This window comes from Pelophylax lessonae (assembly GCF_965119305.1).
Source record: "Pelophylax lessonae genome assembly, chromosome: 1".
In the NCBI taxonomy this organism is placed as follows: domain Eukaryota; kingdom Metazoa; phylum Chordata; class Amphibia; order Anura; family Ranidae; genus Pelophylax; species Pelophylax lessonae.
This window is the reverse complement of record NC_138768.1, coordinates 693,355,449-693,379,615: the sequence shown is the minus strand read 5'-3', so window position 1 is coordinate 693,379,615 and position 24,167 is coordinate 693,355,449. Positions and strand designations below refer to the sequence as shown.

Below are 24,167 nucleotides of genomic sequence, written 5' to 3'. Positions count from 1 at the left end.
TGGATATCTGAATCATAGGAGATAGAGAGGGAGAGGACGTAGCCCCCAATTTGATGGCGATAAGTGCTAGTTGCAAATTTTTATGAGGGATCATAGCAGCTTCTATATGGGTCCAGGTTTTATGGGGGAGTGACCGTCCACCAATGTTTAAGTTGATCGAGGACACACACCTTATAATAGGCACAAATATCAGGCACTCCCATGCCACCTAAAGTCCTATGTCTAGTGATAGTGTTCAAGAGAAGAGAACATCTCAAGGGTTTACGGTTCCATATGAATTTAGTGAGGAGTTTTTGAACTGCCGTGAAGAAACGCTGTGGCAAGGGAATTATCAAGGTGCGAAAAAGATACAATTTAGGAAGGATTAACATTTTGAAGGCAGCTATTCTGCCTGCAATAGAAAGTTCTTGGGTTTTCAAAGAGGTGAGTAGTTGGGGCAAAGAGTCCAATAGGGACTTAAAGTTATGGGCGTATAGTTGTGAGGTATGTGGAGTCAATTGGATGCATAGGTAAACCAAAGATTGTGGGGCCCACGTAAAGGGGAACCTTTTGGAGAGCGTGGATTGGAGAGTGGGGGGTACATGCAAGCCAAGAATTTGAGATTTACTGGCGTCCAGTTTATAGTAAGAAACTTCGCTGAATTCCCACAGCAGGTTGTAGGTATATGAGAGGGATAAAGCAGGATTCGATAAGCGGAGCAGGACGTCATCTGCGAAGAGGCTAATCTTATGCTCTAGACCGTTTATGCAGATACCATTGATATGGGGGTTAGAACGGACTCTTTGGGCCAGAGGTTCCATAAGGAGAGTGAAAATAATGGGCAATAGCGGGCAACCCTGCCGAGTACCATTTGTAATATGTATGGAATTTGATTTAATACCGGATGTAAGGACCGTAGCAGATGGGTTGGAATACAAGGATAGGATGGAAGATTGCATTCAGTCACGGATGCCAAAGGTGTCAAGCACCCCTTTGGAGGTAGCCCCAGTGGACCCTGTCGAATGCCTTCTCCGCATCCAAAGACAGGAGCAGAGAAGGCGTCAGCATGGGAAATCAGATTGAGGACACGTATGGTACCATCCGGGGCTTGCCGTCCTGGGACAAACCCTACTTGGTCAGGGTGTACTAGAAAGGGGAGGACCGTCTGGAGTCTAAGGGCTAATATTTTGGCATAAATCTTAACATCGGTATTCAAGAGGGAGATTGGTCTATAATTTGCAGGGAGTGAAGGGTCTTTGTTTGGTTTGGGGATAGTGACTATTACAGCTCGCAACATGTCAGAGGGAAACGAAGCAGTGGAGGAGGCAAAAGAGAAGACGGACTGTAGGTGGTGTGCCAGCTCTGCCGAAAAGCTTTTGTAAAATTCATTGGAAAACCTGTCCTCACCTGGGGATTTGTTGTTCGAGAGTTTTGCTATAACAGAGCAGATCTCTTGGGAGGTGATGGGCTGTGAGATTGAGTGAAGTTGATCCGCAGACCGGGTTGGCAATTTAGTGTTGGATAAGAATTTGGTAATGAGCTCAGGCGTTGGTTGAGGTGTAGATTGGTTGTTACGAAGATCATATAACGACTGATAGTATGTCACAAAGGCATTGGCTATGTCCTTCGGGTTGGACAGGAGGTCAGCCGCCGTAGGGTACTTTAAAGATAGAATTTTTTGTTTAAGCTGTTTAGATTTAACTCTCCTAGCCAGCCAAGCACCTGCTCTGTTTTAAAGGTTGTAAAAACTTGCCTTCATATACTTAAAGTGATTTTCATGTTTATATAAAAGAAGGGAGCGAAGGGCTTGTCTTTCAGAAAGTATAATTTGGGTGAGGCGAGGGGAGGAGTTACGTTTGTTTTTCTGTTCTTTAGCCGCAATAGAGTTTATCACATCCTCGATCTGCCTCCTCCTCTGCTTCCTGATTGTAGAAGCCATACTAATAAGGACAACCCGCATATACACTTTATAAGCATTCCACAGTATACATTTGTTAACATCAGGGCTATCATTATACACAAATAAGTTGCGGTGTTCTTGTAGTATTGATTGGCGCAATTTCTCGTCAGCCAGCAGTGAAGAGTTTAATCTCCAAAGAGGGGGAGAGTTGTGAAGTTCATCATCAAACTAACAGTACAGGAGCGTGGTCTGACCAAGAAATTGTTCCAATTTTTGCCGTGAGCACATTCTGCAGAGATCCCTTATCAGTCAAGAAAAGGTCTATGCGAGAATAAGAAGAGTGTGGGATGGAAAAAAAAGTAAAGTCTTTTTCAGAACCATTAAAACATTGCCATACATCATATACATATATACTGTATATGTTTTATTTAAAAGAGACATACAGCAACCTCTACTTTCTACAGCTCTTTCCTATCTTTGCTTTCTGTTCTATCTTTTCTGCTTGCAAACATGCCTGGTTTATCGGAATATAAAAAAATGAGAAAAAATGATCTGATTACGGAGTGCACATCAAGAGGACTAGACGTCAGTGGCAAAACTTGTGAAGGAATGATTCATGCCCTGCAGGAGCATGATATCCAGGCAAGCCAGAACCTGGCGGAACCAGGAGACGGAGTGTCCGTTTCTTCAGAGCCCAGTGATTCAGGAATGGCCGCGCAGGATGGGCCAGCAGAGACTGACACTGGAGTATCACTGGAAGTCACCCCCCAGCCACAACATGAGCAGACCAGCCCCCGCTTGCCTGCGACCAGCATAGACTCTCCTCAAATGCAGGAAACACTGCAACGTGTCAAGGAGATGGATCCTATGGCATATCTACAGTTTCTGGAACGCCAGACTGCGGCTGAGAGAGAGGAACGCCAGGCTGCGAGAGAGGCTGCGGAACGCCAGGCTGAGAGAGAGGCTGCGGAACACAGGGCTGAGAGAGAGGATGCACAGAGGGAGGCTGAATGTCGGCACAACCTCGAGATGGCTTAGCTCCAGCCGCAGCAACAGTCTCAGAACCTTGGATCCCTAGAGCACAGGGACACCTCTCTGCTTGTGAGCCAGGCAGCCAAATTTCCAGTTATGGAAAAGGACAGTGACATTGATGTGTACCTACTGTCGTTTGAAAAAACCTAGACGCTTACGTCGAATTTCCAACAGCACAGGATGGTAATTATGAGGCCATAAAGGCTGCAATCATCCAAAAGTACCAGTTAACCCCGGAAGTGTACCGGAAGCAATTTAGGTCCCTGCAAAAGGGGCCTGGGGACTCATATATGGATGTGGTAAGCCGCTTACGCACCACATTCCGGAAGTGGACTAAAGGCTTGAACGCCATTTCTTTTGAGTCCCTGGAGGATCTCATGATTGGAGATCAACTTTTGAACGATATAGAATTGTCAAAAACACCTGGAGCCATAGACCACATAATACATTATACATGTTGCAATCTCAATAGGGTAAGAGGGTAACAGTAAGAGCACCTAAGGACACATAGAATTGTGGCCCTTGTTGTGGGATATAAAATAGTGTTGAAAAAATGGGTAGGAGTCATCAGTTAGAAAAAATCAATCAACATTATGGAAAAAAGGGGACAGAAAAAGGAAGGCAGTGTAAGTCTACTATTCAGATGGTCTGGGAGAAATATAGGGCAGAATAATGGGGAGAAAGGCAGTATGGATCTACCTATCAAATGAATATTGAAATTAGATGGGATATCCATCATACTTAAAGTGGGAGCACTGCAAGTTGTAAGCATCCCGGTTTTGAAAGTTGGTAATAATTATTTGAATGGTTCAACTGTATTTAGATAAAATTATCTTTCTATGTGAGTATGTTTCCAATACGAAGGGATGTGACACAATTCATTGTCTATAGGAAAATGTAGTAAAAAGGGGAATTGGATTTCAAAAGAATTAAGATTGCTCAGAGGTGTAATATCCCATTTAATCCCATCCACCTGTAGAAAAACCTTCTAAAAAAGGTTTAAAGCTAAGGTTATCATTCAAACCCGGGGGTAAGGTAGCCCCCAGGATATCAATCCATTTGGATTCTGTGGCAGAGTGTTGCCCTGCCAGGATCTAAAAAGGGAACGTGACCCAGAATTCTCAACTAGGCAGGTTGAGGGGCTCCAGGGAGCTTGTAACATGAAGAGGAAACTGGCTTTTCAGTTTCCTCTGTTTTAAAAAGTTCAGTTTGGGACCTGGAGCCTGGAGATTTCTAAGTGATCCGGGTGGGATGAAATCTCCAATCCTGGGTCCAGCTATTGAGTATAGCCAGCATAATAATTGGTCAGGTGTGTGCGGGGCTTTTAATAATGACCTGACCATGGTTCATTGCTCCACCCCGGCAGACAGGCGGTCTGGCCTAGGAGTCAGTGCAGCATGAGGCTGATATCTGTGTGCACCCAGTTGGGTGAGCTAAGTCTGTAGGCAGTGGTGTAGCGTGGGGGGTGCAGGGGGGGCGGCCGCACCGGGCGCAACATCTGGGGGGGGCGCACTCGCACTCGCAGCTCTGCCCTGCCTGGCTCACTCATTATCTCACTGCAGTGCTGGCTGTGGCGGCGGCGCTGTGCGAATCCGATCCGAGCCGCCGGGTCGCCGCCCACTGTGGAGGGGGGGGGTGGTGCCAGGCGTGCGGAGAGCGAGGGACCATCTGGGGGAGGGACAATGCTCTGCAGCGGCCGCCCAGCGCAGCGCTGAGCGCGGGAGCGACACCAGACCAGCCCAGGCATGCAGCAGCAAGAAGGAGCTGGCAGCGGCGGCAGGTGACACAGGCCAGAGAGGAGAGAGCCAGTGGTGACAGACGCAGGAGGAAAACCTAGGAGCCGGAGGACCTGGAGGAGAAGACATAGCCAGCTGTGATCGGGTGCACCTGCAAAAAAAAGGTAGGAGTCACGAGTGACACAGGACAGGAGTCAGGACTGACTGGACTGTGACTGGAGTTGTACTGGGCTCAGTGGGCTTGCTGTGTACAGTGCTAGTAGTAGTGACTAGACTGAGTCTGACTCTGACTGAGTGTCTGTGAGAACTGAAGAAGAACACTGAATAACTGTATGCATATGGGGGGGGGGTCAGTGTAGAGGAGGGCGTGTCAGTGTAGGGGGGTCAGCATAGGTGTCAGTGTAGGTGTCAGTGTATGGGGGGGATCAGTGTAGGGGGGGTCAGTGTATGTGGAAATGTAGGGGGGTCAGTATAGGTGTCAGTGTATGTGGCGGTCAGTGTAGGGAGGTCAGTGTATGGGGGGGGAATCAGTGTAGGGGGGTCAGTGTATGTGGAGATGTAGGGGGGTCAGTATAGGTGTCAGTGTATGTGGCGGTCAGTGTAGGGGGGTCAGTATAGGTGGGTCAGTATAGGTGTCAGTGTATGGGGGGGTCAGTATAGCTATTAGTGTAGGGGTCAGTGTAGTGGGGGTCAGTGTATGTGGAAATGTAGGGGGGAGTCAGTGTAGGGGTCAGTGTATGGGGGGGGGGTCAGTGTATGTGGGAATGTAAGGGGGTCAGTATAGGTATCAGTGTAGCTGTCAGTGTACGGGGGGGGTCAGTGTAGGTGTCAGTGTATGGGGGGGTCAGTGTAGAGGAGGGTGTGTCAGTGTAGGGGGGTCAGCATAAGTGTCAGTGTATGGGGGGGTCAGTATATGTAGAAATGTAGGGGGGTCAGTATAGGTGTCAGTGTATGTGGCGGTGAGTGTAGGGGGGTCAGTATAGGTGTCAGTGTATGGGGGAGGTCAGTGTAGGGGGGGGTCAGTATAGCTATTAGTGTAGGGGTCAGTGTAGGGGGTCAGTGTATGTGGAAATGTAGGGGTCAGTGTATTGGGGGTCAGTGTATGTGGGAATGTAAGGGGGTCAGTATAGGTGTCAGTGTAGCTGTCAGTGTAGGGGGTGTCAGTATAGGTGTTAGTGTAGGGGTCAGTGTATGGGGGGGTCAGTGTAGGGGGGTCTGTATAGGTGTCAGTGTAGGGGGTGTTAGTGTATGGGGGGGTCAGTGTATAGAAATGTAAGGGGGAGTCAGTGTAGGGGTCAGTGTATGGGGGGTCAGTGTATGTGTCAGTGTAGTGGGGGTAAGTGAAGGGGGGGTCAGTGTAGGTGTCAGTGTATGGGGGGGGTAGGTCTGTGTAGTGGTCTAGTAGGTTTGTGTAGGGGGCGCAAATTACTTTCCTTGCCCCGGGTGCTGACAACCCACGCTACGCCACTGTCTGTAGGAGACAGACAAGGGCCTGAAGTGTTAAGACCAGAGCAGCAGCGCTGCAAGTTCAAGCCAGGAGGGCTGAATAATCATTTATTTTGCTGAGGACTTAAATGCTGAAACTCCTGCGAGGGACACACTTGTTTTCTGTACCGAGTTTTCTTTTAATAAATATGGGCAAAGAAAGCCCTTAAAGAAGAAACAGCGAGTGGCGGTGTCCTTAAAGCTCTACATTTGATGCAAATCTCACAATTCCTTTTGAAGGAGTAGTTTATCCCAGTCTCCTCCTCTGCTACTGGGGTGTACTCTGTCCAGGATAGTAAATTGTATGTGTGGAAAAGGGCCGTCGTGTGTGTGACGGACATGTCTCCCTAGGTCCGGTGTTCATAAAACGGCATAAATTGCAACCACCGCATCTGTATGTACCTGGTCTCCTGCAGGGATCACACCTAAATTCCCCAATGAATTCACTGCTAATTAAAATGTCTTTAAGAGAACGTGCTTTACGGAAAGTAATTTGTGGTTTATCCGTAATGAAAGGATTAAGGTTAGGGTCAACTGTGAGAAGATGCCAGTAATTATGAATTATTTTGTATACACTTGTTTGTGCTGTTTGGTGAATTTGGTGATAATGCGTGCTTGGTTTTGTGGGGAATCTTTAGTGGCGGTATCTTTCTTCTTTTTAAATAGGAGCTCTTTAACCGGTTGCCGACCGCCGCACGACTATATACTGTGGTGGTCAGCCCCGGCCAGGCAGAGTGACGTATGGATACGTCACTCGCCTGTCACTGACTTGAGAGCCAATTGCGGGCGGGCGCGCGCCCACCGCGGCTCGTTCACTGACAAGTCAGTGCGTGTGACCGGCGGACCCGATGTCCGCCGGTCACACTACGATCGCTCCGGTGAAGGGAGAAAGGCGGAGCGGCTTATGTAAACAAGCCGCCCGTCATTCTCCCTGGTGTAAAAATGAAGATCAGACGGTTCTACTATGTAGGACCGTTGATCTTTGTTTTTACACCAATAGCCATGTCCCTATACAGTTAGAATCACGCCCCTAGGACACACTTAACCCCTCCCTGTCCAATACAGTTAACCCCTTCCCTGCCAGTGTCATTTTTGCAGTAACAGTGCATATGTATAGCACTGATTACTGCAGTAATGTCACTGGTAACCCCAAAAGTGTCAAAAATGTCAGTCAAGGGTTCGATCTGTCCGCCGCAATGTCGCAGTACCGAAAAAAAAAATCGCAGATCGCCGCCATTACGCATTAAAAAAAAAAACACCAAAAATGACAAAAATCTTTCCCTTTGTTAGTAAACGCGATAACTTTTGCGCAAACCAATCAAAATACGCTTTTTGCGATTTTTTTTACCAATCATATGTAGCATAAAACAAATTGGCCGAAAATGTTAAAAAATGTTGATTTTTACATCTTTTTTTTGGGGAATTTCATATAAAAAAATGTGAAAAATATTGTTATTTTTGCAAAATTGGCGCTCTTTTTTTGTTTATAGCGCATGATCAAAAAATCGCACAGGTGATCAAATACCACCAAAAGAAAGCTCTGTTTGTGGGAAAAAAAAGGACGTCAAATTCGTTTAGGTACAGCATCGCACGACCGCGCAATTGTCCGTTAAAGTCACGCAGTAAAAAATCGCAAAAAAAACCCTGGTCTTTTAGCAGCCAAATCCTCTGGGGCTTAAGTGGTTAAATAGGAGCTCTTGTCTAGTAGGTGTGATAGCTCTTCGATATGCTTTTTTTTAAAGAAGAGTGAGAATATCCTCGTTTAAGTAATCTATTTTGAAGATTGTCTGCCTCAACTCTGAAGGAAGATTCCTCAGAGCAATTTCTGCGGAGATGCAGATATTGGCCGTAGGGTATAGACTTGATTAGTGGTAATGGATGAGAACTTTTTACGTAAAGTATAGTATTTGCTGCCGTGGGTTTCCTAAAAAGGGTAGTTTTAATATGGCCCTCACGATCCTTCTCAATCGTGACATCCAGGAAATTGATGGCGTGGCGGTTATGTGTCATTGTGAAATTCAGGTTATAAGTGTTGGTGTTCATGTATTTGACACATTCCAAGAGTGTTTCTTTGGTGCCAGTCCACACCATGAGCACGTCATCAATATAACGATGCCAAGATAAAATATGTTGTATAAGGTGGGTGATATGTTCATCTAATAGGAAGGAACGCTCCCATTCCCTCAGGTACAGGTTGGCGTACGAAGGGGCACAGCAAGTCCCCATCGCAACACCCTGTACCTGGAGGAAATGGGAGCCATCAAATGAGAAAACGTTGTGTGATAGTATATATTCCAAGGCTTGCAAGATGAAAATGTGAGTTTGTGGTGCTTCAGAGTTCGATTGTGCCAAGACGCGTCCTATGGCCCGGATGCCCTGCTGGTGGGGAATGGAGCTGTAAAGAGCTTCCACATCAATGGCCACCAGATGGGGATCCGGGGGCACGAACGCACCGTCAAGTATCTGAAGAAGGTGAATAGTGTCCTTCACAAAGGAGGGTAAACTCTGAACAAATTGGTTAAGTTTGTTGTCGATATATTTACTGAGGTTTGACAGACACTATTGGTCTACGAATCTTTGGGAGACTATAGAAGGTAGGAATTTTGGGGTATTTAATTCGAATATAGCCCCAGGTAGCTTTGTCTATGCTAACGGACAGGTACGCACCATCCAAAAATGTGTAGAATTATGAAAAGAACTTCTGGATTGTTTGTCTCAAAATCTTTTTATACCAATTTGCACTGCCAAGGTCATGTTATTAGGGATGTTGGCAACACCCATCTAGACACCAATATCCCAACAAACAATATATATTTTGTTTGACACATAGAGCGCACCCTCTTGTGGTAAATAGTTTTGATTATTGCACAGGCCTAATAGGTTTGGGACAGCAGCTGCACTACATGCATACTATTGGCGCAAGTGTATTTTTTTTTTTCACTGGGGAAAATGATCAGTATAGCCAATCGCATGGGGTCCACCCCAAGATGTGTATCTCTTACAGTATTTAGAATATCTATATTTGGGGGCACTTCCTATGATTCTTGAGTTTTTCCCCACTGTGGATTGCCTGAATCACAGAATTCAGAGTATCTATATGTGGGGCACGTCTTAGGCCCCTTTCACACACGGCAGTCCGTCGGCGGGCTCTGTTTTTCTCAGCGGGGGATCGATCTGCCGATCCACCGCTGAGCAGGCGGATGACAGCTCTGTCTCCGCGCTGTGTGCGGAGACAGAGCTGTCAGGTCCCCATTCTTCTCTATGGGGGAATCGGATCCGATCTGCCAGACAAATTGAAAATAGGGTTTCTGGACGGATTTGACGGATCAGATCAGATGTCAGCGGACATGTCTCCGCTGACATCCGATGCCCCATAGGAATGCATGGGGCATCCATTCAGCTCTGCCTGAAAAATGGACAGGCGGATCTGAATGGTCCGCTTGTGTGAAAGGGGCCTTATGCTTTAACCCCAATCTGCCTTGGTGAGACTTTTGGCAAGCTGCTGGACCTTGGTTTTATGAAAAGGATGACTATAGGTATTGCTCCAAAACGATATGGTGATACCACCTTTCTCCTGCGCTTAGAATCCACACTTCCCACGGGACTCACATATGGCGTCTCGGATGGCTAGAGTCTTGCTGCCCTAAAAGGACTGGGGTAGTCCAACAGTACTACAGGCAAAAACAAAAAAAAAAAAGAGTGCACCAACCTAGCGCATTTTTCTCAATAATATGGCTTTATTAGTACAACATAAAAAATGGCTACTCACAAACAAAGGTAGGAAATAATCATGTCAAGTTCAATCGCTCCAGTGTCAGGAATAGTCCATGTATTAGTCCATAGTCCTGTTAAGATGACGGCTGACGCGTTTTGAGGCTTAGCCTCTTCCTCAGAGCCACTGTGTCATGACCTACTCGCAAGTTTAAATAGCAATGCATTGCTCAAACCTCCTCCCTAAGATCTTAGGAGCCCCTCCCTCTAGGGGTGTGGCAGTGATACTATACCCTTCCCTCTTGTAGCACTGCCATTTAACCCCCGACAGGGTTGGTTCATGGAACCCATGTAATGAATGTACCACAATTTCATCATCAAAACAAAATAAAACAGTTATACATAAAATTGAAATAAAATTGATCCACAAAGTGCAGCTACGGTTGTTAGCATCCATATACAATAGCATATTACGCACAGTAACACTGAGGATAGAACTGATATTAAATATGATTTATAAAAGGCACTCAAAAGACTTTCACTGATATTGGGGGACCATTGGTATATTACTGAACATATGCATGCCCCACATGTACCTCTAGGAAAGTTATGGCAGGACAGATGGGGATCCTAGGTGGCTAATTTGGCCTGCTGGGATCTATCCAAATGCCAGCCAGTGTCCAAGGTGATTAGTGTTTATATCAGACTTACCCCTTTGCTAAGTGACCCACATAGGGGTACTATCATAAGATCAATCACATGCTTGTCTCCAGAGAAGGGGGTATTGAGGGATGGTGGCGAGGGGTGCAGGAGGGGAGGAGCCGAGCGGACACTGCAAACCTTCGCAGCATATCCGATTGCTGGCTCCGTGGAAAGCACAACGCTGGCCGACTTCCGGATTGCCGCGTCATGTGCTCCAGCCTATTGACGTCACGTCCGCTGACGTAATTTCCGCTGACGTAATTTCCTCCCGTACGTCCAAGCCGGCGGATGTACACACCTGGACGATCCTCCACACAAACCTAGCCAATCACTGGGTATAGCACTCGCCATCCGCACAATATAATCCGATATGTCTGCACTCTCACATCCCTGCCATCCACAAATCAATGTTTGACCACCTAGTCTCGGCCATCAGGGGGAGCGCTCTTAGTTTATCAAATCCAGCAACAATGCTTCAAATTTGGTAGTTGGAGATATAGACAAGTATATGCACTCAAGATGTAACATGGCACACGTGTGTATTTGCATATATACACCTAGTCGTGTGCATGCATATGATAAAAAATAAAAATCAAATATAATATATAGATAAAAATTCCCCTCAATATAATCAGCAAAAGCGCCCTTTAAGCTGTGGTAAAAAATATATATATATAAAGGCTAAAATCTTATCAATATCATTCCATGGATACCTAAAAATGGATAAAAATATAAATTTTATATATATATATATATATATATATATATATATATATATATATATATATATATATAAAGAGATATATTAAAATAATCAACTAAAATAATCGAAATAACTATGACTATAGGTATTGCATCATTGTTATGCTATTGCTCTACCTCTGATGCTTGTAATGTGTTGGGTCTCCATATGTGATATATTTTTATATAATTTGATGGTAATAACTGTGTAATACATGTTGATACAGGATGTGTGTCAGATAGCTGCTGATGTATATGAGGTATGTCTATTAAATAACGAGACTTTGATTCCACCTAGTAAACAAAGCAGTCAGAACCAGTTATAACTGCATGTGTAGTGACCTTGAACATGTTTGAACCTGCATGAAAAGCAGCAACACTCTATAACGTTCAGTTGATTGTGAGCCCCTTTTAGTTTGGTTGTGTTTTCTGTAGTGTGCTGGAAAAAATGCTAAGTTTGGTTGGAAAACACCACTATAACCAAGAATGAAAAAAGCTTGGCAAAGCAAGTCAAAATTCAAAGCAGTGCTCATTGTATTTTCTGATATCAAGGGTATAATTTTGAAAGAATGGATTCCAGAAGGAAACAGTTAACCAGCATTATTATAAGGACGTTTTGATAAAGCTGAGAGAAAGAGTCAGAAAAAACAGCAGCAACTGTGGGAAAATGGTTTTATTCTTCACCAGGACAATGCGCCTGCTCACACAGCACTTTCTGTGAAGCAGTTTTTGACCGACAAGCACATTACTACACTTGAACATCAAAGAGTTGAGGCAGGGTAGATGGCGCATAGGTGGATGAGACATAATATCCAAAGCGACAGCCTGAGAGTAAAAAATCTGGCTGGAACAGCAGATGAATAGCAGCATCAGCAGCACTAGTAAGCACAACTAGAAGGCAGATCACAGGAGATGAAGGAGTCTCTAGGTAACATAAAAACAAACAAGAGGAGCACCACTCTAAGTGCAGCATTAGAAGTACTGTGGCTTTATTAAAAACAAATAAGCAACTTACAAGACATAAGATGATATGTGCATGTCAGACCCTCCAGGGGTCACAGAGGCTATAACACAAACAGCACGTCTGGGGCTCGGCAAGATCCGTACGAGTGTCGGTTCGGATGGTGGGGAGAGCAGGAGGCTTCCAAACCACCGCTACACAAGTCACGCCCAACCAGGAACTTGGCGGCTTACACTCGCGGTCTTGTGTATCGGCGGTTTGGAAGCCTCCTGCTCTCCCCACCATCCGAAACGACACTCAAACGGATCTTGCCAAGCCCCAGATGCACTGTTTGTGTTAAAGTCTCTGTGACCCCTGGAGGGTGTGACATGCACATATCTTATGTCTTGTAAGTTGCTTATTTGTTTTTAATAAAGCCACAGTCCTTCTAATACTGCACTTAGAGTGGCGCTCCTGTTGTTTGTTTTTATACTACACTTGGAACATCCTCCATATTCACCCGATTTAGCACCATGCGACTTTTACCTTTTCCCAAAAGTTAAATCAGTGCTTAAAGGGACACATTTTGAGTCAGTTGGTGCTGTAAGGAAGAAAACGGCGGATGTGTTGAAACAGCTGACAGAAATTGATTTTCTCCATGCCTTCGACCAGTGGAAACAAGACTGCAGCAATGTATTAGTGCAAAAGAGAAATATATTGAAGGGGAAAAGCATTCAATTTGTAATACATATAAATAAAGGCGAGTTATTTAATCAGTCTTGTTATTTAATAGACACACCTCGTACAACGCATATAGATGAGCGATTATTTCTGAATAACATGCCAGGTATGATACATTTTAAGATTGCTGCTTTTATTGATGTTTTGTAAAAAAAATAAATCTATATTTTTTTATAAATATGTATTTTGGGTGCCTCAAAAGTCCTTAATGTAAGAATAGTATATACAGTATCTCCCAAAAGTGAGTACACCCCCTCACATTTTTGTAAATGTTTTATTATCCTTTTATGTGACAACACTGAAGAAATGACACTTTGCTACAATGTAAAGTAGTAAGTGTACAGCTCGTATAACAGTGCCAATTTACTGTCCCCTCAAAATAACTCAACACACAAACTATTAATGTCTAAACCACTGGGGACAAAAGTGAGTACACCCCTAAGTGAACATGTCCAAAATTGCCCAGTTAGCCATGTTCCCTACCCGGTGTCTTGTGACCCGTTAGTGTTACAAGGTCTCAGGTGTGAATGGGGAGCAGGTGTGTTAAATTTGGTGAATTTGATTTTATCACTCTCACTCTCTCATATTGGTCTCTGGAAGTTTAACATGGCACCTCATGGCAAAGAACTCTCTGAGGATCTGAAAAAAAGGATTGTTGCTCTACTTAAAGATGGCCTAGGCTATAAGAAGATTGCCAAGACCTTGAAACTGAGCTGCAGCACGGTGGCCAAGACCATACAGCAGTTTAACGGGACAGGTTCTATTTAAAACAGGCCTTGCCATGGTCAACCAAAGGAGTTGAGTGCACGTGCTTAGCGTCATATCCAGAGGTTGTCTTTGAGAAATAGACATATGAGTGCTGCCAGCATTGCTGCAGAGGTTGAAGGGGTGAGGGGTCAGCCTGTCAGTGCTCAGACAATAAGCTGCATACTGCATCAAATTGGTCTGCGTGGCTGTTGTCCCAGAAGGAAGCTTCTCCTAAAGATGATGCACAGGAAAGCCCGCAAACAGTTTGCTGAAGACAAGCAGTCTAAGGACATGGATTACTGGAACCATGTCCTGTGGTCTGATGAGACCAAAATAAACCTATTTGGTTCAGATGGTGTCAAGCATGTGTGGCAGAAACCAGGTGAAGGGTGCAAAGACAAGTGTGTCTTGTCTAAAGTCAAACATGGTGGTGGGAGCGTCATGGTCTGGGGCTGCTGGCACTGGGGAGCTACAGTACATTGAGGAAACAATGAATGCCAACATGTACTGTAACATACTGAAGCAGAGTATGATCCCCTCCCTTTGGGGACCTGGGCCGCAGGGCAGTATTCCAACATAACGACCCCAAGCACACCTCCAAGACTACCACTGCCTTGCTAAAGAAGCTGAGGGTAAAGGTAATGGACCGGCCAAGCATGTCTTTAGACCTAAATCCTATTTAAGCATCTATGGGGCATACTAAAATGTAAGGTGGAGGAGCGCAAGGTCTCTAACATCCATCAGCTCCATGATGTCCTCATGGACGAGTGGAAGAGGATTCCAGTAGCAACCTGTGAAGCTCTTGTTAACTCCATGTCCAAGAGGGTTGAGGCAGAGCTGGAGAATAATGGTGGCCACACAAAATATTGACACTTTGGCCCCAATGTGGACAATTTTTACTTAGGGGTGTACTCACTTTTGTTGCCAGCGGTTTAGACATTAATGGCTGTGTCTTGAGTTATTTTGAGGGGACAGCAAAATTACACTGGTATACAAGCTGTACACTCACTACTTTACATTGTAGCAAAGTACAATTTCTTCAGTGTTGTCACATGAAAAGATATAATAAACTATTTCCAAAAATGTGAGGGGTGTACTCACTTTTGTGAGATACTATATATATTTGGGCATCTAGACATCTATAGGTATATATGTAAATAAAACTATTTCATCAGTGCTCACAAGAAATGAACAAGATGATAAAAACAATGAAAAAGAAAAAGGAAACCACATTACCTGTGAGAAATTACACATATATGTATATATACACTCCTATATATATATATATATATATATATATATATATATATATATATATATATATATACTCCCACACATACATATATATATATATATATATATATATATATATATATATATATATATATATGAAAATGCACAACAAAAGGACAATTGTAAAAGGTTATAGTGACACCAATTGGGGCCAACACACCTGCAGAGCGAGCATAGATTATAACTAGATGATAGAATGTACTTCAAGCTCCTCATTGAGGCCACCGGGGTCAAGGAGAAAATCCAAAAAATCTCCCTCTTGCAAAGAAGGGAGAATCTTTCATTCTCGGTCAGAGTACCCCTGGGAATGGCCTCAATGGCCATGATTCCAGACAATAGATGTCCTTCTTATGTGCCTGTAGGAAATTATGAGGAACGCTGTGTTTAGACCAGAATTTAGGCCCCATCTTACTGCCAGTACCACAAGTGACCTTCCGGAGAGCAAGAACTATAAAAAAAAAAATGTTAGCTCCAAGCAAACTACAAATTACCAAACATGGACCCACTTCAGACATTAGATCTTATTTTGACAATAGGAAAGGTGTATTCCAATGTAGGAAAATTACTCACCTGTCAATTTGTACTGCATGGTTGCCCGACTATTTCTGACAGTAAAGGAAATGTTCTTAATCATTCCATCATATGTTCAACTGAATTTGTCATCTATGTCCGTGCAGCCTACTATATGTAGGACACACGACACTCACTATGCGCAAACGGGTAGGTGAACATCGTAGACTTATCCAAAAAAGGCTAAGATTGATAGGTCCGCCGCCTCCATTCATAGATCCTGTTTCATTAATAGAAATAGTAAGGATTCTATGAATGAAGCAGATGGGTAGAAAAAGCAGGCATAGTCAATCTCTCTTGATGAGAGCCTGAGACAGCCCCTGCTTTTATTAACCCAAACGCACTGCAAGATTACAGTAGTAGAGGTGAGGGTAGGAGTGGCATGGATGAAAGAGGATTTCTACTAACAGATGGGGAATCAGAACAAGGGACACATCTGATGGCTTGTAAGTTATGTTCCTTGTGATGATTATTCTGTTTTTTATTATAGCTACACTTTAAATTTCACCTTAAGTTTTGCCCTGCATGGTTAAAAAATACTTAAGCTATACTGTTTTTTTTCTAATTATTCTTCTGGTCAACCACACTAATATGTCATACACTTCTCTTTTTAAAGCAACAAAGATGTAATCATATTGCATTAGGTCTAATGAAAGAGCACTGCAAAAAGACAGAAATAAACTGGACTTATGTTTCCGATATAAGTGATTATTTACTGCTGAAGAACATTGCCTATTACTGTGAAAGAGAATACAATACAGGTATGTGCCATACAAAGAAAAAGTCTAAAAGAATATACAGTGTATGTAAATGAACATACATTATTTGAATTACTTGAGGATTTTCATTGACTACTGCCAATTATCTAAGCAGCAATGAGTGAATAATTTTACAAATTCACAATTTAGGAAACGGCAACTATTAAAAAAACAAGGACACTACTGAGGAATTGCATTAAGATGATGTCTGAAGTACATGGGGCCTTTTACATTTGTTCCTGTCATTGCTAAAATAATGATTCTGGCACCAGGGCTTTTTACTCACATCCTAGTCCTGGCTATTAACATATTTATTTAATTAATTTTTCATTCTACTTAAAAAAAATTCAAGTATACCAAAGCCTTTAGGCCCCTTTCACACGGGTCTGATCTGTTTTTCTCAGCAGAGGATCTGTCCGCTGATTCCCTGCTGAACTGAGCGGAATGGGCAGTTGACTGGCCATGTTCACTCTGCATAAGCAAAGCCCGCTCTTCTCTATGGGCAGTCGAATATAAACGGACCAGCTGTCCGTTTACACCCAACTCCCTTTTGATCCGATCCAGCGAGATGGAGGGGAACAGATCCCCTTCCCTTTGTGTTTGCTGGATAGGACTGGATTGGGGGTAGGCAGATGTTAATGGACACAAGTCCATTTACATCCACCTTTCCATACAGGAGAATAGGGGGTCCGATCGGGTCTGCCTGAAAAACAGACAGACAGACCTGACTGGACCACTCATGTGAAACAAATGTACTGGACATGCTAGGCCTTTTCAATGCTTGTTTCCCGCTGATTGACTAAAAGTGTATCTTTCGATCATTTACCCCTGTGTGCTAAAAAAAATGATTCAGCTCTCCTTCTGGTAAAGTTTGAAACTAGGGAAAGTACTGGGCTTAAGTGAATAGGTGGCCTGAATATGGACCAATCAGACTGAGGGTTTGGATAGCTCAAGGTAAGACTTAAATTCTATCAATTTCATTTTTTTCAGATCTGAAGTTGGAATTTGGGGAGAAAATAAATGAAATGTATACATGTTTATGGAACAGCATACTGAAATTATGTCCACAAGGAGAACATCTTCTGTCCTGTGAACTGAGAACAACAGTGAAACATTTTCTTACACCAGAGTCATCTGTGAATAGTATGTAGATTTTCCAGTACTAAATAGCCAGTTTATAATCAATATAATTGTATGTAGTGCAATTATATGTGCAATTGTATGTAGTGCACCCCCTAAGGAGCTGCACTGCACGTAGAAAGGGATTCCCCACCCTGCACAGCCAGACACCTTACATTTTCACAGTTACTCAGTCAGAGAAGAGTCCATAGCTTTGTTTTTTTTTTTTTTTTGTTTGAGGGATTACAACTTGGATGGGATTTGGAAATTATGGGATGCCCACTTGACATCAAAACAATTCCAGGGACAACTTTTCCTATATACAGTTTATATAAAGCTCCAACCTCCTCTGGCACATACTTGCTTGGCTCCCAACTGCTCATTACAGGCAGGGACTTGCAGCCCTTATATTTGTAGAATGTTGGAGTGACACAGCTAACACATTTCCAGTACTTCCTTCCATTGTCACTGCTCCCAGCACCACCTCTTAAGGCCCTGCCAGCCCTCTTGGCTGCAACAGCCCCTTTCACTAGCCCTCCAGGGTAACTACTCCACAGTCCTCCAGACTGACACTCACTCCACAGTCCTCCCAGACTGGACACTCACCAGCCCACCCGTCTGACTTTCTTGGAGATCTTCCGGATGTGCTGACCTGCTCCTGTTGTACTGTCCTTGCTCTCATGCCTCCAGGAATAGATTCCTCTTTGTGTTGTAGAGGGTTCCTCCAGCACCTGAGCCCCAGGCCCGAGGTCATCCCCCTCCAGACTAGGGGGCACTCCCAAGGGGCACTAAAAGCCTCCTTAGCACCCCATCTCCAACCCGACTGCCCCTGTTGGCATGCCTCATACCTATTTTTGGGGTCCCCACCCCCTTCTAGTCCCTTTTTGCTGAGGATTGGCCAGGGACCTCAAAAATATGCCAAATCGCACCTCCTGACTTCCACCCACTACATGTAGAACCTTCTCCAAGGTTCCAGAAAACAGGGGGAGGCACCAGAAGAGCTGTCTGCTGAGTCATCTAGCCTTCCTAAACCACTTATCCCTGAACCAGATTCAACCCAGGCCTGGCTCTCAGCCAAACCAGATTTGCTTACACTAGCAGCTAATTATATACACAAACACACTAGCTAGATGATGCTACATGTAAAGTGAAACAAAACTCTCTAGTTATGTAACAATTAGTCTTAAATTATAACAAGTTGCAGTGTGTTTACTAAAGTACAACTAAAGGCTTCAGTATGACAGTCTAAAAAAAGGTGCTGATGGATAAGCTACAGACACCAATATGTGAGGTGTCGTCACAAATATTGAAGTGAGAGCAATACTCCTAAATCATAGTCTCTATCTCGCTTCTGCGGCTGAAGCTGACATGCGGCGCCCGCTGCTGACATCTGGGCTCCCTCGTTTTAACATTGTCAACTTGACAAGCCTTTTTTACTGGATACTATGTGAGTGTATATATTGGTTTGTACATTTGAATCTTGTGAATAAATTGTTACTGCACCAGAAGTGGCTTGGCAGTTCTCTCCTCCCCTGCCCCCGCTTTTTGTCATACTTCAAAGCTAACTTTAAACTGATAGCCTCTAAATACTATTACATATCCACAAAATATCCAGCACTATCAAATATCCACCATTTCAGAGACACACATGATTTTGAGTCTTTACATGTTTGGTAAATATTTACTTGGCACCACCCTATCTTTTATATTTTACAAAAAAATGGGTGTATTATGTTTGTGTGCAGTAGAATTCATTTTAGTATGTGTTTTCCTAAAAATAGGTGACAAAGAGTTGCGTAAATATCGTGGGACATATAAAATTGCAACTGCAACAATTTTATTCTACAGGGCCTCTGCTTTAAGAAAATATGTAATGTTTGGGGGTTTACAGTAATTTTCTAGCAACAAAAGATGATTTTTTAAATATGTGTGAAATTTTAAAAAAATGGCCTGGACACAAAGTGGTTCAATAGAATTTGTTTTTAAACCAGAGTTTAGTGTCATTTTAAGGAGTCTATTTATAAAACATTCACGTGGTGAATGTCTCAGCATGCTTGACAAATACTCGTAATGTTTTTAAAATATGTGTAATAGTTTCCTTGTTGCCCTTTGCTGGGAGAATATATCATTCTCTAACATTAGTCCCCTGACAAAACACCATGTCCCTATGTTGATATGGACAAGGGCCTCTTACCCAAAACCCTGGCACCATAGTTGTGGGGATCTGTTGGCAAGGGGCTTATCTGAATCTGGATACCCCTTTAAAAATAAAGAGGCGCCCAGATTCCACACCCCCATACGTGAATTAGCAAAGGGTACATTGTTCCTCTAATTTATTCACCGGAAAAAACTCAATGGTAGATACACAAACAGGATCACTATGGCACATGGAAGGCAGGAAGTATCACTATGGCACATGGAAGGCAGGAAGTATCACTATGGCACATGGAAGGCAGGAAGGATCACTATGGCACATGGATGGCAGGAAGGATCACTATGGCACATGGATGGCAGGAAGGATCACTATGGCATATAGAAGGCAGGAAGGAAGAATCACTATGGTAAATGGAAGGCAGGAATGATCGCTATGGCACATGCAAGGCAGGAAGGATCACTATGGCACATGCAAGGCAGGAAGGATCACTATGGCAAATGCAAGGCAGGAAGGATCACTATGGCACATGTTGAAGACAACTGTGATTAGCAGTTTATCTTTACAGGAAACGGGGATGAGAAAATTCCACCTAAGATCTGCGCCCGACAGGTCCTTAGGTGCAGCGTTTCCAGGATGGGTCAGACAAGATTTCAGGAAATGCCCATCAAGACTGCAATATAGGCACCGGACCTCCCTCCTCCTAAATGCCCACTCAGCTGACACTTTAGCTGCAGTGGAATGGACAGGAGATGCTTTGCAACAGAGGCAGAGCGAGCAGGCACATCAAATACCCTACGAAAGGAGGCAACAAAACTTGATAATCGAGTATCACAGGTTTATCATTCTCCCATAAGGGAATCGACCAGGCCAAGGCCTTGTTCTAGAGCAATGAGATTAGGAAGCCCACCTTGGACCTATCAGAAGGAAACGCCTGAGGAACCATCTCATAATAAATGCCCACTTGGTTTAGGAAGCCACAACACTGACTCGGTTCACCTCCATAGCACTGAGGAAGGGGGGCTGAACCAGTCATCCATCTGGTAACAGCGACTCCAGCTACAACCGCAGGAGCAGGAATGGCAACAGGGGCAGCAGCAGGAGTGACAACAGGAGGAACTACGGCCTAGTAGCACCAGGAGCAAGGTGTGCTGTGCGTGCAAACAACATCTCCAACACCTGAGCGAACTGACCCAAAAGGTGATCTTATTGATCGAGCCTGGTAACTAGCATGGGGAGCGTAGTACCTGCATTGTCAGGATCATGGCCCTTGCGTACTGTCAGGGTTTCAGGAAACCAGATCACATGGGAATGCAGGTAAAATAAAGCAGTTTATTGAAGCAAACAACAATAAACGCACAGCAAGAGTGAGGAAGTGAGATCAGGAATAAAATGGGGTCAAGTCCAGAAGCAGTCATCCGATGCCAAGTTGTCTGCCAATGCCAGGTCAAGAGCCAGGAGAGTCGTCAGCCAAGCCAGGTCATACACATAGGAACATGGAGAACAGAAGACTGCTAGCAGAGATGCACCTTGGAGCACAAATGCAAGAGCAAGGACTGCAACTCACCAGGTGATAGATATAGTCAGGTGTGCAGCATCATCACTGTGCGACACCCAGGCAGCAGGCAAGTGATGATGCAATCTGAGTTTATAAGGCAGCAGTCTGCACATGTCCAAGATGGCTGCCAACAGGAGGGCATTGTAAGACCTTAACAGGTAGGCAGGCCCCAGACGGTACCCATTGCATGTTTAACCCACTCAGAATAGTGGAAACCCCCAAGCATTTGATCTAGTGCTCTGGGGGTATCTATGGGGAACTCCCTCCAAATTTGATTTCTTAGGCTTCATATTTTCTGCTATATCAGCCTTCTATACTAAGCCTATTGCCGTGGTATACACTTCCAACCTTATGTCTGACAAATTTTTAATAACAAACGGTACTTGTCAAGGCTGTCCCCTCTCACCCTTTATATTTTCCCTGATAATGGAACAATTAGCCGAAAAGATACATTCAGACCCATTGATACAGGGAATTAAAGTAGCAGAATATATTCATATCACGATGTGATTCTAACTAGGGATGCACCGAAATTTCGGCCACCGAAATTATCGGCCGAAAATGAGCCTCTCTCATTTCGGCCGATAATGGGTTAACAGTGCCGAAAATAAAAATGGCCGCCGTGGGGAAGGAGGAGGGCGCAGCGCAGCGCAGGGCAGGTTTCAAAAGTCCCGCCTCTGGCCGGCCGTCCGCCTCTAAATAATGTCCCTACTACTCTGTGCATTATGAATGGACATACTAGGCGGGGGGCGGGGAGAGCGGCCGCTATAGAGAGAACTATTGTGATCCTTCACTGTCAGCTCAGCACGTCTATGTATGAATGAGAACTGAACTGAGCTGACACCGGGCGGGGGGGCGGGCGGAGCGGCCGCTATTAGCTGTGACTATGTGAGAGTTTCACTTCCCTGACAGGCACGTATCTCCGCTGACAAGGAAGAGAAGCTCTCACATAGTCACAGCTAATAGCGGCCGCTCCGCCCGCCCCCCCGCCCGGTGTCAGCTCAGTTCAGTTCTCATTCATACATAGACGTGCTGAGCTGACAGTGAAGGATCACAATAGTTCTCTCTATAGCGGCCGCTCGCCCCGCCCCCCGCCTAGTATGTCCATTCATAATGCACAGAGTAGTAGGGACATCATTGAGAGGCGGTGCCGCCGGCCAGAGGCGGGACTTTTGAATGCAGGAGAGGACACCCGAGGAGGAGGACGCTGAGGCAGTGGGGGAGGGGGGAGGGGAGCTGAGGCAGCTTACCAATGCTATTAGTATTATGAGGCATGAGGGGTTAATGTATTGTCACTGCTGGTCACTCATCTATTAGTGACTGACCAGTGGCAGTTAATTAACCCCTTTTGTGCTGCATTAGTGCAACCAGTGTCAGTGTTAATTAACACTGGTTGCACTAATGCAGCACAAAGGGGTTAATTACCTGCCACTGGTCAGTCACTAATAGATGAGTGACCAGCAGTGACAATACATTAACCCCTCATGCCTCATAATACAAATACCATTGGTAATTAAATTAACCTCTTGCCAACCCATCACAGTACATATACTGTGACAGGGTGGCAGCGACAGGTGTAGGTGTACGTCGCTGCCTGTTTTTGGTTTATGTCCCTGTTCTATCCATTTCAAATTTTTTTGGGGGAAAAAGTCATTTTCGGTTTCGGTTTCGGTTTTCGGCCAAGGGCATCCTGCATTTTCGGTTTCGGTTTCGGCCCAAAATTTTCATTTCGGTGCATCCCTAATTCTAACCTTAACTAACCCGGCTTCTTCCATGACTAGGATTCAAAAAGTGTTAGAACATTTAGGGAATATCTCGTACTATAAACTTAATTTTACTAAATCAGTAACATTGCCTATGTGGATCCCATCACGTAATCTGAGGACTCTACAACAACTACATCCTTATCGATGGGCGACTAAAAACTTGCAATATCTAGGGATAGCCTTGGTTTTCCCTACCTCAGCCTCCCTTTGAGTCCAAATATTCTCAATTGCTTTAAGTAATTAAGAGCAATATCACCCATATACCTAAATACAAACTCACCTGGCTGGGCCAAGTGGCAGCTTTAACCCACTTCTGGAACGAAAGGATTTACCCCCTTAATGACCAGACCATTTTTTGCAATTTGACACTGCGTGACTTCAACTGACAATTGTGCGGTCATGGAATATTCTACCCTATGATGTTTTTTTTTTTCTGACATGTTATTGTTATATCTTTCACTTGGATGTTAAAAGTTGCACTGAGTAAATACAGCTGGATAAAACAAAAACTGTGTCTGTCTTAATTTCAGGCTGCCAAGCAACAAAATGTAATTTTTTTTAAAGGTGGGCGATTCTTTTCTATAACCACTGCATATGATATTTTAGGGGCCAAAAATGGTGAGCCAATAATTAGGCAGACCAAAAGGTGGGAACTACCCTAAAAGTAAAGCTACAATGTTTATAGAATTTAGGGGTCATATTCATGAGCACAGAATGGAAGAACTCAGCCAAACGATTCTTTCTGGTGTTTATAAACCTTTTTTTTTTTTAAATTCTGCTTTCTTTTTCCAAGTGCAACAAGACAATATGCTTCCTGTAGGCCTCTTGCCTATGCAAAGTGACATAATTGAAGATTATGCTGGAGATACTATTAAGGAATTGCCAATGTTAAGCAGGTAAAACATGTTACTGTTACATATTTAATGCTCTGTTATGAATACTGTGTTGTGTCTTTATGTGAAGAATGTGGGGATAATGTTGTGTTAAAATGTATGTAATCTCAATCACTAAAATCTTATATGAGCTTAAAATGGATCTTCACTGCATCTGAGCACCCCAAACCAAAAACACAATTTAATTCATTTTTAATAATCAAAGCAAACTCCTCCAGCCATCTGTGTCACTCAGTGGCGTCGGGAGGGTAGGGCTGACCCAGGCTATAGTCCTGAGTGTGCCCCCAAAAAGCCCCAGGCCTCATATTGCTCATTTAGAATCACTAGCCCTGAATCCCAAGGCC

General features: G+C 44.1%; 1 protein-coding gene across 1 annotated transcript in view; it reads left to right on the top strand.

Annotated features, from left to right (window-relative positions):
* LOC309545028 (putative ATP-dependent RNA helicase DDX60) overlaps positions 1-24,167 on the top strand; it is a 496,323-nt gene that overhangs the window by 138,233 nt on the left and 333,923 nt on the right. Inside the window, exons 9-11 of the mRNA XM_082244135.1 lie at positions 16,194-16,338; positions 17,326-17,478; positions 23,724-23,826. Coding sequence (XP_082100261.1) covers positions 16,194-16,338; positions 17,326-17,478; positions 23,724-23,826 — 401 coding nt within the window. The remainder of the gene's footprint in view (positions 1-16,193; positions 16,339-17,325; positions 17,479-23,723; positions 23,827-24,167) is intronic.